This window comes from Rana temporaria, chromosome 5 (assembly GCF_905171775.1).
Source record: "Rana temporaria chromosome 5, aRanTem1.1, whole genome shotgun sequence".
In the NCBI taxonomy this organism is placed as follows: Eukaryota; Metazoa; Chordata; class Amphibia; order Anura; family Ranidae; genus Rana; species Rana temporaria.
In genome coordinates, this window is record NC_053493.1 from 203,058,660 (window position 1) to 203,076,809 (window position 18,150).

General features: G+C 45.6%; 1 protein-coding gene across 1 annotated transcript in view; it reads right to left on the reverse strand.

Annotated features, from left to right (window-relative positions):
• MOCOS (molybdenum cofactor sulfurase) overlaps nt 1-18,150 on the reverse strand; it is a 429,522-nt gene that overhangs the window by 63,724 nt on the left and 347,648 nt on the right. The window contains exon 9 of the mRNA XM_040353488.1: nt 13,075-13,237. Within this exon, the coding sequence (XP_040209422.1) occupies nt 13,075-13,237 (163 nt within the window). The remainder of the gene's footprint in view (nt 1-13,074; nt 13,238-18,150) is intronic.

The window sequence follows — 18,150 nt, forward strand, 5'->3', positions numbered from 1 at the left end:
CTCGTGACAGGGTACTAATCTACAGGAGGTAACGAACACTCAGTAGCATCTGTGGTTGCTAAGGGTAACAGAGGAAGAGATTCTTGATTCTTCATGTGACTCATCTAGCACTCGGGATATGATCTCTGACCAAGCTTGTAGCAGAAGTTGAACTAAAGTCAGTTTGTCTCTCCCTTGCTCAGTTAAGTGCACAGCAGCAATACAATCCAACACCACCTGTTAGGAATAGGCTGAATATTGCTGAACAAAAGAACCTGCACAATGTTCCAGCAACCATCCCAAAAATCCAACCTGGTGCATAGTAATTGGTGAAGTGAAAACATCCTGGTCCTGAGAAATAACTGGAAATAGTAGCTCAGAGCAGACCTGAATCAAAGGTTGTACTTTGCTAAGTGAGAATCTGCCCTCAACAGCTAAGGAATGTGCTGTCAGAATGCTCCCCAACAGTTCCTCCACAGTGAGACCCTGCCACATGAAGCGACAATAATCTTTATCCAATTCTACTGTAAGCTGCACATGACAGGTTCCCTTTGCTCCAAGCATCTTGACAAGGCAAAGCAAAAAAACTCAAAGCAACGGTCTCTCAGTTCCCAAGTGCAGCAGACCTGGTCATTGGTGGGCTTTAGAATTATGTCAGGTTTTCTACAGCAAGAAGATCAGACACATAGCTGCACAAGGAAACTGAGACCAAATAAACAATAAAGTATAAAACAAATCAATCAGCGCAAACAAATCCTAACAACAGCAGCTGAACACTGAGGGTGAAATGATCAAATCCCAAAAAAGCAGTAAAAAATAGAAAAGCAATGCAGTGCAAAAACACACAATCGCATAATAGGTGTTAAATGATAAAAGTGTCCATAATGTCCTCAATCAAAACAGTTGAATGCCACCAAGTGTCCAAATAAGTGCTTCTAAGGATGCAATATAAGGTGATCATGTGCCAACCTCCACCAACGACACTCCTAGAAGCTCACCTTAATGAATGAACCCCTGAATAAATCAGACAGGTCACACAGGTAGTTGGTTCCCTTACAAGGGAGAGACAGCTGGATCACTGGTAGTGTTGTATAATGACATTGGTGGTTGCAGAATCCCTGTGCTCTGACCATAGGCTCCGGTATGTACATGTAATATAAGTGACACAATATAGTGCTTTCCGTATGGTAAAAAGCATTTATTTAAAGAATAAAAGATCGCACTTACAAATAAAGCACTGTTCCTCAGTGCACAATGACAAAGCAAATAGTAAAACGAATCATCGAGGATCAACGATATGACACGGATGACATCACGCTAGTCACATGGTTCCATTCGCATTACGTCCCAGGGGGCGGGACTTCATCAGCGGTTATGATATATTCTGTATATTCTGTATATTCTAATATTTTTTTATATCTTTACACAAATGTCTGCCTTTCATTTCTATCTTAAACTGAATGGGTTGCTTTACAAGGTAAGGATTTACATATACTTTAACGGTATGTAAATAGTCCAGGTACAAGTTCATTTAGGTTGACTTAAGAGTTTCATCCAGCCTTCCCATTAAGACAAGTGTTAACCTCATTCTTTATGAAAGTAACTAGAAGTTGGATAAAAGCATTGCAAATGCTTTGTGAAAGCCTCTTGTACACACAGCTCTTCAGACTTGAATTTACAAATCAAAGCCTGTAAAAACTAAGGTTTAATTTGTATAGCAACCATTGCGAACTGTGCCCTATGTTCAGGTTTATATTAAGACAAAAAGCTTTGTCATTTTAAAGATATAAGTAAAATGAAGTAACTTTTTTTTTTTTTGAAGGGGGATAATCCTTCACAACTGTATTTACACCTGCATAGTATTTACAGCCCTTGCATAGTTGCCAACATTTTAATAACATTTTCCAGGGACACCTTTATTGCTGTAGGTCCAGAAAGCCATTGTAGGTGGAGAATGTTCTTTAATTAGAGGCAGGACATTCATATAAAATGAGCAACGTTCCACAAGAAACATATTGTAACTGCAATTTAATTTTAAAATACTTTATATACAGGAAGATTTACCATAATAAGGACAAAACTAAGTGGTTTGCACTTCCACCTAACAGCACTGGGGTCACCAATTCAAATCCCAACCATAACATTACCTGCCTGGAGTTTGCATGTTCTCCCTGTGCCTGCATTAGTATACTCCAGGTACTTGCTTAATTGTCTCCTGTCTAAATTTGCCTTGGTATATGTATGTATGAATGTGAGTTAGGGATTGTAAGATCCTTGAGGGCAGGGACTGATGTGAATGTACAATGTATACGTAAAGCACTGCGCAAATATAATAAATACAAATAAAACATAATGCATAGCAAAGAAGATATTGTTGATTAGTAAAATGATGTATGCATTTGTTAAGCAAGCTACAACCCCTAGTCCATAAAGTGTTTTAAAAGTGCAGAAACCTAACAGTTAGTTTACTCTTGCTTATGTACAAATGAGCTGGACTGAAAGAAAACAGATGGCATATTTGTATTAGGAAAGTATATTTAGATAAAAGTAAACCTACAATGGCTCACTTAAAATGGTATAGATTATATTAAAGCTAACAATAGAATACCGTCCAACTTTAAACTTACGGTACATAAAGAGGGACAGCCTGCATAAGGGGAAATGCAGTGCATACAGGGCACCTTGGGTGAGCTTGGCTACATAGCATTGAATATTGTGCATGGTTTGAATGAGTATGGTTAAATAGGGCCAGATTCACGTACTTGCGCTGCGGCGTAACGTATGTCATTTACGTTACACCGCCGCAAGTTTTAAGCGTAAGTGCTTGATTCACAAAGCACTTGCCTGTAAACTTGCGGCGGCGTAACGTAAATCCGTCCGGCGCAAGCCCGCCTAATTCAAATGGGGCGTGTACCATTTAAATTAGGCACGTTCCCGCGCCGAACGTTCTGCGCATACTCCGTTAGGAAATTTCCCGCCGTGCTTTGCGCGAAATTACGGCGCCCCCCGACGTGTTTTTTGAACGGCGAAGTGCGTTACGTCCTTTCGTATTCCCGGACGTCTTACGCAAATTTTTTTTTAAAAATTTGACGCGGGAACGACGGCCATACTTTAACATGGGCTGTCTAATATTACACCACCTAAATAGCAAGTGCAACTTTACGACGGGAAAAACCGACTAGCGACGACGTAAGAGAATGCGACGAACGCGCGTACCTTTGTGGATCGCCGTAAACAGCTAATTTGCATACCCGACGCGGAAAACGACGCGTACTCCACCCAGCGGTCGCCAAAGTATTGCATCCTAAGATCCGAAGGTGTACGAAGCCGTACGCCTGTCGGATCTTAGCCAAAAGCCGTCGTATCTTTGTTTGTGAATTACAAGTAAAGATACGACGCGGCAAATTTGAAAGTACGCCGGAGTATCAGCAGATACTCCGGCGTACTTTTTCTGTGAATCTGGCCCCTAGAGTCTACACACAGCACCCACTGCACATGTTTTTCACAGTCCATATATCACTGCTGGGCTACTTAGTAACCAGTAGGGATGAGCTTTATGTTCGGGTCGAACATGAATAAAAAAATAAATAAAAATGGCGTGGGGTTCCCCCCAAAAATCCATACCAGACACTTATCTGAGCACACAACCTGGCAGGCCGCAGGAAAATAGGGGGGGGGGGGACGAGAGCGCCATCCCCCCTTAACCGTACCAGGCCACATGCCCTCAACATGGGGAGGATTTCCCCATGTTGATGGGGACAAGGGCCTAATCCCCACAACCCTTTGCTGGTGGTTGTGGGGGTCTGCGGGTGAGGGCTTATCAGAATCTGGAAGCCCCTTTTAACAAAGGGGACCCCCCAGTTTCCGCCCCCCCCTATGTGAATTGGTAACAGGGTACATTGAACCCCTACCATTTCACACAAAAAAAAAACAAAAAAAAAAACACACACACAAATTCCAGTTAAAAGGGTGATGTCCCAGAAAATCCAGGACAGTTGGCAAATATGCCCTTGAAGTGTACTCTTACATAGTAACAGATCCTTACTGCTGTGTGCCTATAAAAAAGTGTGAGGCCCTGTACACACGACCGAGTTTCTCAGCAGAATTCAGCCAGAAACTCGATCGGAGCCGTATTCTGCCGAGAAACCCGGTCGTGTGTACACTTTTGGCCAAGGAAACCGACGAGGAACTCGTCGAGCCAAATAGAGAACATGTTCTCTATTTCCTTGTTAGTCAATGGGGAAACATGGCTCGCCGAGATCCTCGGCGGCTTCACAAGGAACTCGACGAGCAAAACGATGTGTTTTGCCCGTCGAGTTTCTCGGACGTGTGTACGGGGCCTGAAAGGGACAGTGCTAAATTCTTGAATTTCTATTGTTTTTTATGAGTATGTAGAACTTCTGCCTTTTATATGTTCTTGTCACCTTGTTTCCACACTAATGCTTCTAAACAAATGGTAGAAGAAGTATTGTAAAAAACCTGCAAACACAACTACTGTAACAGCAAAGCATCCCTGACAATTATTTAAAATATGTATAATTTTGTAAGAGCCTATCCTTTAGCATAATGTTGTGGTGTAATTTAAGGCAGGGACCCCGAAGTATCACACAAACTACATATTCTATTCCGATAGCTATTATAAACTGTAAGTAGGTTAGACAAAAAAAAAACTTCTTTTAAGTCAGTACTATTTCCTTTGAACTGGTAACACAAGTAATTAAACAGCTGCTGAAGAGCAGCAAATATGCTTTTTATCAAACAGAACTCTACCTTGTGGCAGGAAAAGGCTTCAAATAATCAACTGCCTTTTTTCCATTGCTTTATGCTTTAGAAAATATGTAGCAATTCCTAAATGTACAAGATGTTATAAAGCATTTGGGGCTAGATTCACATAGAACCGCGTATCTTTGCGGCGGCGTAACGTATCCGATTTACGTTACGCCTCCGCAACTTAGACGGGCAAGTGCTGTATTCTCAAAGGACTTGCTCCGTAAGTTGCGGCTGCGTAGCGTAAATCGGCCGGCGTAAGGCCGCCTAATTCAAATTTGGATCAGGGGGCGTGTTTTATGTAAATGTACAGTGACCTGACGTGATTGACGTTTTTCCCAAACGGCGTATGCGCCGTCCGTGGAATTTCCCAGTGTGCATTACTCCAAAGTACGCCGCAAGGACGTCATTGGTTTCGACGTAAACGTAAATGACGTCCAGCACCATTCACGGACGACTTACGCAAACGACGTAACTTTTTCAAACGATGTGTTTCGCCCGTCGAGTTTCTTGGTCGTGTGTACGAGGCTTGATGCGCATCCATACAAATTCCGGGGGGGGGGGGGGGGATCTTCAAATTGGGGACACAAGCAGCAATAATAATCTAACAGAGGGTCTAAACTTTTGCAACTCTGTAAATGTTTTTTTTTTTTTAAAGTGCATATTCCATATATATATATATATATCTTTTTTGCTTTTTTTTTTTTTTTTTACTGCTAGAAAATCACAAGGCAAAGTACCTAAAATACCAGAAGTGTAATGCTGATATTACAATACAGTTACAGTTGTGCTTATAAGCTTACTTACCCTGGCAGGATGTATGATTTCTAGACCATTTTTCAGAGAATATGAATAACACAAAAACTTTTCTTTCACTCATGGTTAGTGTTTGGCTGAAGCCATTTATTTTTATTAACCACTTGAGACCCGTGCCATAGACAAAAGACGTCCACAGGGCGGCTCTCAAGTGCCGGGTGGACGTCCCTGGACATCCTGCTATTTACATTCCCCGCGCGCGCCGCTGGGGGTGCACAGCGGGGAAACACTGTGCCCGGCGCATCGCTGAGATGCCGATGCGCGCGCCTGGCGGCCGCGATGTCCTCCAGGTTTCCGCGATCGGCAGTGACAGCAGGGACGTGGAGCTCTGTGTGTAAACACATAGCTCCACATCTTGTCAGGGAATGTAAATAGCAGGATGTCCAGGGACGTCCACCCGGCACTTGAGAGCCGCCCTGTGGACGTCTTTCGTTAAATGTGTAAACTGGGAGTGATTCTAACTGTGTGTGGAGGGGGAATGACTGGGGGAGGTGACCGATGCTGTGTCCCTATGTACAAGGGACACAGCATCGATCTCCTCTCTCCCTGACAGGATGTGGAGCTATGTGTTTACACACACAGCTCCGCGTCCCTGCTGTCACCGCCGATCGCGGAAACCTGGCGGATATTGCGGCCGCCAGGCACGCGCATCGGTATCTCAGATGCGCCGGGCACAGTGTTTCCCTGCTGCGCGCCCCTATTGGCGCGCGGGGAATGTAAATAGCAGGATGTCCAGGGACGTCCACCCGGCACTTGAGAGCTGCCCTGTGGATGTCTTTCGTCTATGGCGCGGGTCTCAAGTGGTTAATAAAAATAAATGGCTTCAGCCAAACACTAACCATGAGTGAAAAAAGTTTTTGTGTTATTCATATTCTCTGAAAAATGGTCTAGAAATCATACATCCTGCCAGGGTAAGTAAACTTATAAGCACAACTGTAACTGTATTGTAATATCAGCATTACACTTCTGGTATTTTAGGTACTTTGCCTTGTGATTTTCTAGCAGTCAAAAAAAATAAAAAAGCAAAAAAGATATATATATAGGGCCAAATCCACAAAAAGCGGTGCAAATTTAGTTCTTCAAAACTTATGTCATTTAAGTTACGGGGTCCTAATTTGGTATCGTAAGTGCCTTATCCACAGCGCATTTGCGCCCAAATTTGCGCCAGCGTAACTTAAATTCCGAGGCGTAAGGCGGGGTTATTGCAAGTGGGAAGGAAGTGAGCGTGCTTCATTGTAATGAGCCGTGACCCCATGCAAATGAGGCGCCGGCCGTACTGCGCATGCGCGCACGAATCTGGACCTCACTGGGCATGTGCAGAACTTGGCTCGGCGCAATCAGTGAGATAGGTAAAAGGCCAAGCGTACTTAGTTTGAGGATCGCCCTGTGTATAAAAAGCCCCAGTCAAACACACTTCCCTTGCAAAAGTATATCCCAGTGTTTCCCTTCCTAGAGCAAGTTGCTTCTGCTCTGAACGTTTGTTGGTGTTTGTTGGTAACTTGTGTTTGTGAGAAAAGTTGTTGAGGAGTTGGAGAGTATAGTTGGTGTTTGTTTTTGATAAGTGTTTTTTTTTTTTTGTTTGTGATTGTATTTTCTGATTGTTTGTGATTGTATTTTCTGATTGTTCGTTTGTGATTGTATATTTTTTTCTTTTGCGTGTTTGTTTTTGAATTTATAGTAGCTGTCTGCTTGTGTGTTTAGATTTTTGTTTGTTTTTTCAGTGAGTTTGTTTGTTTGTTTGTTGTGTGTGTGTATTGTTGATTGCTTTTTGGGTGAGTTTCTTGTTGCTGGGTGGTGTCTGTGATGGCCCCCAAGCGCAGGAAGCTGAATTTTACCCTGGGAGAGAAGCAAATTCTTGCTCGGAGCATCCTCCGATATGGGTGCTATCTGCATGGCCCTGAGAGCCGGAACACCCCCCCGGCCAGGAGGAAGGAGATACTTAAAAAGATCACGGATCAGATCAATGCGGCGGGGGGGGGGGGGAGACCAGGACCCCCGCTGGCATACAAAAAAAAATAAACGATCTAACGATCTTAGGAGCGTGGTCCGGAACAAGATGGCAAGGATCGATGCCCATACCAGGGGCACTGGAGGAGGGGGACCCTGCCCAGTCAGGCTGACTGAGGAGGAATGGGCAGTGGCCGAGTGTTTCCACACACAGCAGGCGGTGGGCCTGCGTGGCTATCAGTCAGGTGTTCCTGTGAGGACAGGTACGTTTTTGGTTTTTCTCTCTGGTGATTAGCATGTGTGGGTGGGGGAAGGGAAGATGTGCCAAGTGTGTGGATCCTCAAACCTGTGATTGTTTTGTGTCCTCCACAGATGGCCAGGAGGTTGCAGGCCCATCAGGCCAGGAGGTTGCAGGCCCATCAGGCCAGGCTGCTGCACCACCCCCAAGACAGGCTGATGATGAGTCCCAAGAAGGGCAGGATTCCCCAGGGGAGGGGAGTGGCCAAACCTCCCCTCATGAGGAGGTTGAGGGGGAGGAGGTTGAGGGGGAGGAGGATGAGGGGGAGAAGGATGAGGGGGAGGAGGAAGAAAATCTACAGATTGGCCGGGAAGTCCTGTTGGCCTCTGATAGGATGACCTTTGAGTCTTCCCCTGAGGCTACCCCAGAGGCTGGCAGCAATCAGGCCACCATCAGGGGTAGCCCCTCCCACTTCTCCCCCAACAGGCCACAACTCACAAGGGTCACTCTCTCCCCTCCTCCAGGGCCGCAAGACTCAGCGGCAGGCAGGATGCCGACCCAGGAAACCAGGGGGGTGGCCGAGCGTTTTCCGGTCAGTGTGATGAGGGACAATGCCCGGCAGACCCGCACTCTGGGTAAAATGCATCAAAAAGTGACCCAGATGGAGCACAGCCTGGGTGTAATGAAGGAGGCACTCGGTGATGTGGCCACCAACTCAGTGGCGGTCATTACATGCTTGAATGACCTGCAGACCGCCACAACAGGCGTGGCCCAGGAGGTGAGTGCCCTGACCCAGGCTGTGCAGGACAATACCAGGTCTGGCCAGGCCAATGCGGCTGCCCTCACTGCCTGTCTCACAAGAATAGCAGTGGCCTTGGAGGGCAGGCCAGCAGGAGGACAGTCACCAGGGGAGGCTCCTCCTTCCCCTGCTCACCCCCCCCAGGAGGCTCCTCCTTCCCCTGCTCACCCCCCCAGGAGGCTCCTCCTTCTCCTGCTCACCCCCCCCCCCCAGGAGGATCCTCCTTCCCCTGCTCACACACCCCCAATGGAGATCCTCCGGTCAACCGTGGCCGTGGCCAGCCAAGGCGTAGCAATCGCCGCCGCAACTGAATTAGCAGGGATACTTTTGTTTTTTTATTTTTATGTTTTTTATTTTTTTTTATTATTTAATTTGGTATTCTGTACTTATGATTTGATTTATGTGTGTGAATGATGTGTGAATGTGGGGGGGGGTGGCATTCCTGATAAAATAAGGGTGTCATCCTCAGTTTTGGTGGAGAAGGGATCCCCAGGACCAGGGAGAAGTGATCCCAGGTTCCTGAATGGTGTATGAATGCACAGTGACATAATTGGAGCCGTGGCGTTACTGCTCCCAAGTACCAAAGGGGGGGGGGGGTACTTGGATCTAATCCAATTCGATGTGCATGTGATATGTCTGTGCTAGGGACCACAGTGGTGTGCATTCATGCATTCTCATTGTGACATAATTAATGTGCGTTTACTGTGAAAAAAAACATTCTCATTGTGACATAATTAATGTGCGTTTACTGTGAAAACAAACATTCTCATTGTGACATAATTAATGTGCGTTTACTGTGAAAAAATACATTGTGACATAATTAATGTGCGTTTACTGTGAAAAAATGCCTTTTGCGAGGCGTCTCCTGGCTGCTGTGCCCTCAGCAGACCGGGTAGAGTTGGTTAGGGGGGGAATGTCTGGGTCGGGGGTCAGGTCAACACGTATGTCAATCTCCAGGCCCCTTCTCACTGCAAAGTTGTGCAGAATACAACATGCACCGATTATCTGGCAAACAAAGTCTGGGGAATACAACAGTGTACCCCCAGACTTATCCAGGCATCTGAAGCGGGACTTCAGGAGGCCAAATGTGCGCTCCACAACTGCAAGGGTACGAATGTGAGCCTCATTATCTTTTTGCTCTCCTGGGGTTTGGGGGTTCCGGTATGGGGTCATCATATGGGGTCCCTGTGCATATCCAGAGTCACCTGGAAGGGAAAAGACAGGAGGGTGTTAGTCATGCATGTGTCCCTCGTGATGTCTGCATCATGGGGGGGGACAGTCATACCTGACACCCATGTCACTCACCAATCAGCCAGCTGTCCCCATACATGTTCAGTTCCAAATCTCTGGAGATGTTGGTCTGCCGGAATATATAGCTGTCATGGCAGGATCCAGGGAATTTCGCACAGACGTGCCAGATGAGGGATTGTGCATCCACTATTACCTGGAAATTTATGGAATGCCAGTGCTTCCTATTACGGAACATGTGCTCTGTCTCATGGGGGGGTTGTAGTGCCACATGGGTACAATCAATGGCCCCAATGGTCCGTGGGAATCGGGCAATGTGGTAAAAGTCCGTCATGGTTTTCAATCGCTGGACCTCCTGGGTGGGTTTTTGGAATTGATTGCCCATGCGTCTCAGTATTGCAGGGACTACTTGGTGCACACACCTGCTCATGGAGGATTGTGCCATCCCAGCCAGACCTCCACATTTGCGTTGGAAAGAGCCAGTGGCAAGGAAATGGAGTGTTGCCATTACTTTGATCAGAGGCGGCAGGGCATGGGATCGTTGTGTTGGGGTGGTGAGATCATCCTGCAGGATTCTGGTTAATTCCAGGATGGCTTCACGGTTGAAACGGAAGTTGCCATAGACCTCAGAAGCAGTCATGCCAAAGAGATCTCGGCGTGGGGGGTATACCCTCTCCTGTGCCCTCCTCCTCCTCCTCCTCTGTGCCCTCCTCCTTCTTTGCGCCTCTAAAGTAACGAGTGCAGTTAGGATCATGGATGGCCCTGGCATGTTGGCAGACAGATTGTAGTCCAGCAAATATGTGTGCTCAGCTCTTCCTCAATGCTGTTGCTTCAGCAGACATTTACACGGCAGGTGTAAAATTAGGGCTGCTTTTATAAAGTGTAACTTCCCGCCGGGAAACTAACAGGTGCGCACAGGGCGTAATCTACGGCGCACACACTTAATTTTGTGGATCGCCCTATCTCCCTCATTTGCATCTTTGCCTATCAAAAACAGCGGCGTGACTAGCGTAATTTGCCCCCGTGGAAGCGCCGGTGTAATTTTTTTAGGTAGGATGGAAAAACCTGGTTTTAGGGCGTGTCTCGTTTTGAGGATTGGGCGCAAAGATACGCGCGGTGTAAATTTAGAAATCTCGAGATAAGTCGGCGCATCTGCTTTGTGGATTTGGCCCATAGGGAATATGCACTTTAAAAAATAAAAAAAACATTTACAGAGTTGCAAAAGTTTAGACCCTATGTTAGATTATTATTGCTGCTTGTGTCCCCAATTAGAAGATCCCCCCCCCGGAATTTGTATGGGTGAGCATCAAGCCTCGTACACACGACCAAGAAACTTGACAGGCGAAACACATCGTTTTGCTCGTCGAGTTCCTTGTTAGGCTGTCGAGGATCTCGGCGAGCCAAATTTCTCCATTCCCGTCGAGGTAAAAGAAGACATGCTTTCTTTTTGGCTCAACGAGATCCTCGACAGCTTCCTCGTCGAAAAGTGTACACACGACCGGTTTCCTCGGCAAAAAAAAAAAACAGCAAGTTTCTTGCTGGTTTTTGCCGAGAAACTCGTGTGTACGAGGCATTAGAGTTGTCCACAGACCAAGACGTGAGGGGGAATCTTCTATTGGGAACACTTGTCCAAGAAACAACAATCTAAAAGGAAATTTCCCTAACTTTGTGAGATTTCTGCTAACTTTCTGTTGCGACTCTGGGACAGGATGTGAATGGAAATGTCCCCAATGGTACATGGACCCCAAGAGTTTTAAGTCTTCCCTATTCTGTTCTAAACTAAAAATGGGTTTTGGCTATACATACACTTTAAAGGTCAGGTTCACCTTTTTAACATGTTACACCTGTATTTGGGGTGTAACATGTAACATGCTCAAGCAGACCCCCTCTCCCTCTAGCCCCCGCCCTTCTCCAAAATAACACACATGGGATCCTCTTCACTGTAGTCTCTGTCACATTTGAAATTGGTGTGGCTGTGTAGGGCTCCACAGGCTTCTCAGAATGAATAAACTACAAGTTCAGGCTGTCACCATGTCAGACAGACTTGTAGTTTCAATGAACTGCGAGCAGGCTGATCAACTTGCTCATAGTTCATTCACACTTCTTACAGCATTGAAACTGACAGCCTATACATACTGTAGGTACAGCACAGAGCTATAGGAATAGTGTGCAGGAGCCTGACATTGCACCTGCAATCCACTGATTGCGAGTTCAATGCTCTGCAGGCCCATGTGAAAAATAATACATTTACATTTTTTTCCAGTAAACATATTCTTTATACAAACATGCTATAAATTAGTTACAGAACAGTAAGAGCACATTCACACAGGGGAGGCACGACTTTGGGGCGGCTCGACAAGGCGACCTGAAGACGACTTCAGAGGCGACTTGCAAAATGACTTCTGTATATAAGTCAATGCAAGTCACTCCAAGTCGCCCCCAAAGTCGTACGAGAACCTTTTTCTAAGTTGGAGCGACTTGCCTCGCTCCTATTAGAACGATTCTATTGAATAGAACGGGACGCGACTTGTCAGGGGGCTGAGTCGCCTGACGAGTCGCCCCAGTGTGAACCGGCTCTAACAGAATTCCTGATCACTATATTTGTTCCAGGTCAAATGCCCCGTACACCTGACCGGTTCTCCCGTCGGAAAAAGTCAGATGAGAGCTTTTGGCTGGGTATCCCGACCTTGTGTATGCTCCATGTGACTTTTTCCCACAGGAAAACTTCCGGAAAAAAAGAGAGCCGGATCTCTTTTTTCTCGTCAGGAAAAAATCCTAGCGGGAAAACCGTTCATCTGTATGCAATTTCAACGCGCAAAAAATGCGCATGCTCAGAATCAGGTCAACGCATACTTGGAAGCATTGAACTTTATTTTTCTCGGCTCGTCGTGTTGTACATCACATCGTTTTTGACAGTCGGAATTTGGTGTGACCGTCTGTACGCAAGACAAGCTTGAGCGGAATCCCATCCGGAAAAACATTGTTTTTTTTTTCCGAAGGGAAAACCGGTCGTGTGTATGGAGGAAAAAGACTTAAGGCTTTGAAGCCAAAGCATTAGCATGGCAGCCAGGTAACTTACAATCTCTAAGTCAGCAATGGCAGCTCCTATACTTTCCTCGTGACGGAGTCATTGTAAGAAACATGATAAAGTCAGAACACAGGTGCATATCAGCAAAACGACAGTGGACTGGATTGTCATTTTTGGTAACTAGGGAATATGCATTATGTTCAAATTAAAGTGTGGGTAGAAAAATGCATTTTAATACAAGACTAATTTTACCGTATGCATGAATTATCATGATGTTCTGAATCAGATCAATTGAAGGACGGATAAGACACAATTTTGTCTCTTGCTTTTGACTGAGACATACTCCATTTTCATTTACAACCATCCAGGTCCGATCAAATAGTAGACCCTGTTCTACCACAGGCCACTGGGAAACCTGACAAAAAGAAAAGAAATAGGATGCAATTATGTTAATAAAAAAAATTATCAATAACTATCTTTACATGCCACAATTATGTTGCAAACTGCTTAAAAAAACGTTCGTCCATTTTCACTTAATTATCCTGTTGGTAACGTGCTAGGAACAGGACCACACAAAGGGGGTTATATATGAAAGGAAAATCCACTTTGCACTACAAGTGCACTGCAAGTGCACATGAAAGTACACTTGTAAATGCAGTCGCTGTAGATCTGAGGGGAAGATCTGAAATGAGGGGAAGATCTGCTGATCATATCATCCAGTTATGTGCAAGCTAAAATTATGTTTTTTATTTTCCTTGCATGTATCCCTGAGGCCTCGTACACACGACAGAGAAACTCGACGTGCTTGGCACGTCGAGTTCCTCGTCTCGTTTTGGGATGAAGCCGCCGAAGAGCTCGGCGGGCCGCCTTCTCCTATAGAACAACGCGGCCAACGAGAAAATAGAGAACATGTTCTCTATTTTCTCGTCGAGCTCCTCGGCGGCTCCATCGAGCCAAAACTGTACAGACGACAGAGATTCTCGGCAGAATCCGGGTTTTGACCGAGTTTCTCGGCGAATTCTGCCGAGAATCTCTGTCGTGTGTACGAGGCCTTAGATTTACAGCGACTGCACTTTCAAGTGCACTTGTAGTGCAAAGTGAATTTTCCTTTTGTAAATAACTCCCAAAGACTGAGAATGGAGTGTCTGCGGTTACCAGTGGTACCCCCCTCCATGTGAGAGATTCATATACCTGCTCCCTGCAGCAACAGTTATGTGAAGAAGCAATGAAATTCTTTAGAGTGTCTAGGACACCCTTTATGAATTCCCCTAGTGCCTTTCTAATTAAATAAGTAAATTACAATTTAGACTAAGAATAGAAGCAATGCTGTATAAAGGTTGTATACTGTACATCCATGTGTTTTTTAGCTCTTTCTTGGTTAAGTGATTCTTTTTTTGCTTTTTAATGTTTTACATGCTAGTCCTAAAAACAAAAAAACATAATTTCAAGAAATGTTTCCTTTTTTAACATCTAGGTTTATAAAAATACTCTGTCGCTCTCGTGTTTGGTGACACAGATATTTTACATTGGTATAATTAGGCATAATTCTCAGTGGGTTGTAGAGCTGAAATCACTTGGGAATGATGCTTTGCATCTCATACTGTAGATGCTGCTGTCAGAATGTTATTTTTCTCATTTTCATAAAGCTGCCAAATCGTGTAGGTTATTACTAAACCTTTCTTAATGTAGCATCTTTGTTCATAAAGGAGAATGGAAAATGAAGCCATCGTCTTCCAATTGTAACTCTCATAAGGGATATTCAATTTAAGATTGCGGCTGCTTGCTAAATTGACAGAAAAGCAACAATAGTGGAAGTAAAAGCACTTTTAGCTACAGGGTTATGTTAATTTGAATGGAAAGTGTGTGTGTGTGTGTGTGTGTGTATATATATATATATATATATATATATATATATATATATACTATATATATTGTAAAGTTTGTGGGTTGTTCAGCTCAGGGTAGCGCTCACCAGTGTGTATGGTCTGCCAATCGTGCTGTTTAAGGGCTTGTTTATTAAAAGAAAGAAAAGTTCAACACCGAATCATTGTCCACACAGGGGATTTACCATCAACACAAGATAAATTCAGATTCAAGCCTCATACACATGACCAGGGCTCAAGTCCTGCGGGAACGCGTGGGAACGGAGTTCCTGCACTTTTTTCACAGCAGGAACGCAGTTCCCTTTGCAGGACTAGAGCAGCCGAGCCACCCGAGCCAATCCTTCAGTAAGTGGCAATGCCCAGCTCGAGTCACTGTCAGGGGCAGGCGAACCTTAGTAATCCTTTATGTTACTGCCCACTTCCTGTATATGGATTCATCGGGTAGTGTGCGGGTATTCCGTCACTTGTCTCCTGGGAGCTTTTGTCATTGTTCCCAGGAGACATTGCGGAAGTCTGCCGCGAGTTATCGCGGGATTTAGAAAGAACTTGCTTAAAAAAAATACATGCAGTGTAGTAATTATGCATATGAGTGTATCATTTTTTTTTTCTGGTGGGGGAGTGGATCTTGGGTGGGAGTTCCCACACTTTTTTCCCCAGGACTTGACCCCTGCACATGACCGGTTTTCCCGTCGGTAAAACTGCCATGAGAGCTTTTGGATGGGAAAACCGGTCGTGTGTATACTCCATCGCTGCCAGGGAAAAAAAGAGAACCAGCTCTCTTTTTTCCTGCTGGGATTCCTGGCAGTTTTTAACTTGGAGATGGAGCATACATATGACTGGGATTCCCGACCAAAGCTCTCATGGTAGTTTTCCTGTTGGGAAACCCGGTCGTGCGTAGGAGGAAAAAGTTACCGAGCAGGTTTCCGGTTTTCCCCCTGGGTTTCCCCAGCGGTAAAAAGTCAGCTGGGAAACCCGTATGTGTGTACGAGGCTTCAGCCTCCTGGCTCTCTTTAGCAGTCCTCCTGACCTTGCAACACAGCGTTCCTGTATGAGATTGTAGACCACACTCTCCTGAACAAAACCATTCCCCAGATACGACCCAAGAAATAATTAGACAAAGAATCAAGTTTGGCAAAATCTGTCCGCGGCACATTTATTGGTTTAATATATTAAAAAAAATCCTTTATATTGATGATAATAATACATTTCATCATCACTTAATGAACACAAAATTATTAATCTGCCCAGTTATCAGAACTCGAGCAGCAAGTCACCAACATTCTAACATATACAAATAACTCCCCCCCCCCTAGAAATCCAAGGTGATCCAACCTCATAAACAGTGCACGCGACTAGCGACTCCTGCACTGTAGCAAAAGTATACCATTGTTACACCCAGTAGGAGGGGTCGGCCTACTCAGGTCTGTTCCAGTATAGCCTCCCGAGTCCTAATCCAGAGGCAACCTCCTCTCATGAACCCACGCCGCCCATAGCTTGTCAAATTTCTTAGAGCTGTTGCGTGTTAATTTGTACAGTGCCTTGTCTATCAGTGTTTGCCATTGTTGGACCGTAGGGGGAAGGGGCTTGTTCTATTGCAGTAGGATTGCTTTCCTAGCATAGAAAGCAGCATAGAATACAAAGGCCTCGTACACACGACCGAGAAACTCGACGGGCGAAACACATCGTTTTGCTCGTCGAGTTCCTTGTGAAGCTGTCGAGAAACTCGACAAGCCAATTTTCTCCATTCCCGTCAAGGAAATAGAGAACATGCTTTCTTTTTGGCTCGTCGAGTTTCTCGACAGTTTCCTCGACGAAAATGTACACACGACCGGTTTCCTCTGCAAAAAAATATCTCCCAGCAAGTTTTTTGTCGTGTGTACGAGGCCAAAGAGTTTCTTAGATTATGGGACCTCCAATGTATCACATATACCTAGCAACAGGGGTATTGGGTCACAGGGGACCCTCAGTTTACCTATGGAGTTTATCACCCCCACAACTTCCTTCCAAAAGCACCCCAACTGTGGGCACCACCACACAACATTAAAAAAGGACCCAACCTCTGCACTGCATCTGTGGCAGGTCGGTCGCCTATCAGCGTAGATTTTGGCAAGCCTCTCTGGGGAGTAGTAGACCCGGTGCAGGAACTTCAACTGTGTGAAGAGATCATTAATGGAGTGAACTGCTGAATGCCTTCCTCCCAGTCATCGCCAGCCAGCTCCGGGATGTCTGATTGCCATACCGAAAACAGCTGGGAGACCTTAGAGTTATGAAGGCCCGCCAAGATTGAGTATAGAGCAGAGAGGGTGCCACCCATTCTTGGGGCTCTCAGCAGGGCCTCGATTGCATGAACTTCTAGTCTTATTGTTAACGGGAATTGAGCCTGGAACGGGTGGCGTAGCTGCAGGTACCTAAACAGCATACGGTTAGGCAGAGCCTGCCTCCTTTTAAGGTCATCAAAGCTGAAAACTCCCCCATCAGACACAATGTCACCCAAGGTCTTGATTTCAAACAGGGATGGTTTCAAAATGGGGCAGTCAAGGTTTACCCCACAGTGGGGTGTGTGGAAACCAAGTATCCAGTTTATCCACCTTGGACCCATGGAGGCAGTGATGCGGAGATTGGACCGAGGTCCATGATGTATCAGGTTCTTTAGTTCTGTATAGGAGTCCAGCAGAGCTGCTTCCAGAGTGGCTGCTGGGTTGGCTGGCACCTCAGAGCCACCACTGGACCGTAACAAGACTGCAGCCCAGTAGTATTTAACAAAGCAGGGCAGGGCCAAACCCCCCAGCGAGTTGTAGGGTCGCTTTCGCTATTCTTGGTGTGCTGCCATGCCAGAGAAACAATGTAATTATGCTATACTGTTATTTGAAGAAAGTCAGCAGTATAGGGGTCGGAGTTTGTCTAAAGACATATAGGAATTTGGGAAGAATCGTTATTTTGATTAGATTAACCCTTCCAACTAGTGAGAGGGGCAACGTCTTCCAGATTGTGCATCTCCTAGACAGGGAGTAGACCACTGGGGTCAGATTGGGAGGAATATACTGTGACAGATCTTTATGGATAATGACACCTAAGTACTTGAACTGAGAGACTACTTGTAACGGAGTGCTAGTCGGGACAGCCACATCTGCGGGGGACAGTGGGAACAGAACCGATTTTCCCCAATTGATGCAAATGCCCGAGAACCTGCCAAACATGTTGATGGTGGCCAAGGCCAGTCCCAGAGAGTCTCTATCATTCCTCAGATACAAAAAGGTATCATCGGCATAGAGAGAGATCCGCTCCTGTATTGGGCCCATGGGTATTCCATCCACCACCTCCGAAGAGTGTAGAAGGATCGCCATCGGCTCAATGGCCAGCGCAAAGAGGGCCGGGGACAAGGGGCAGCCCGGCCTCGTACCTCTACAAAGCTGGAAGGGTGGGGAAAGAGTGGACCTGGTTCACA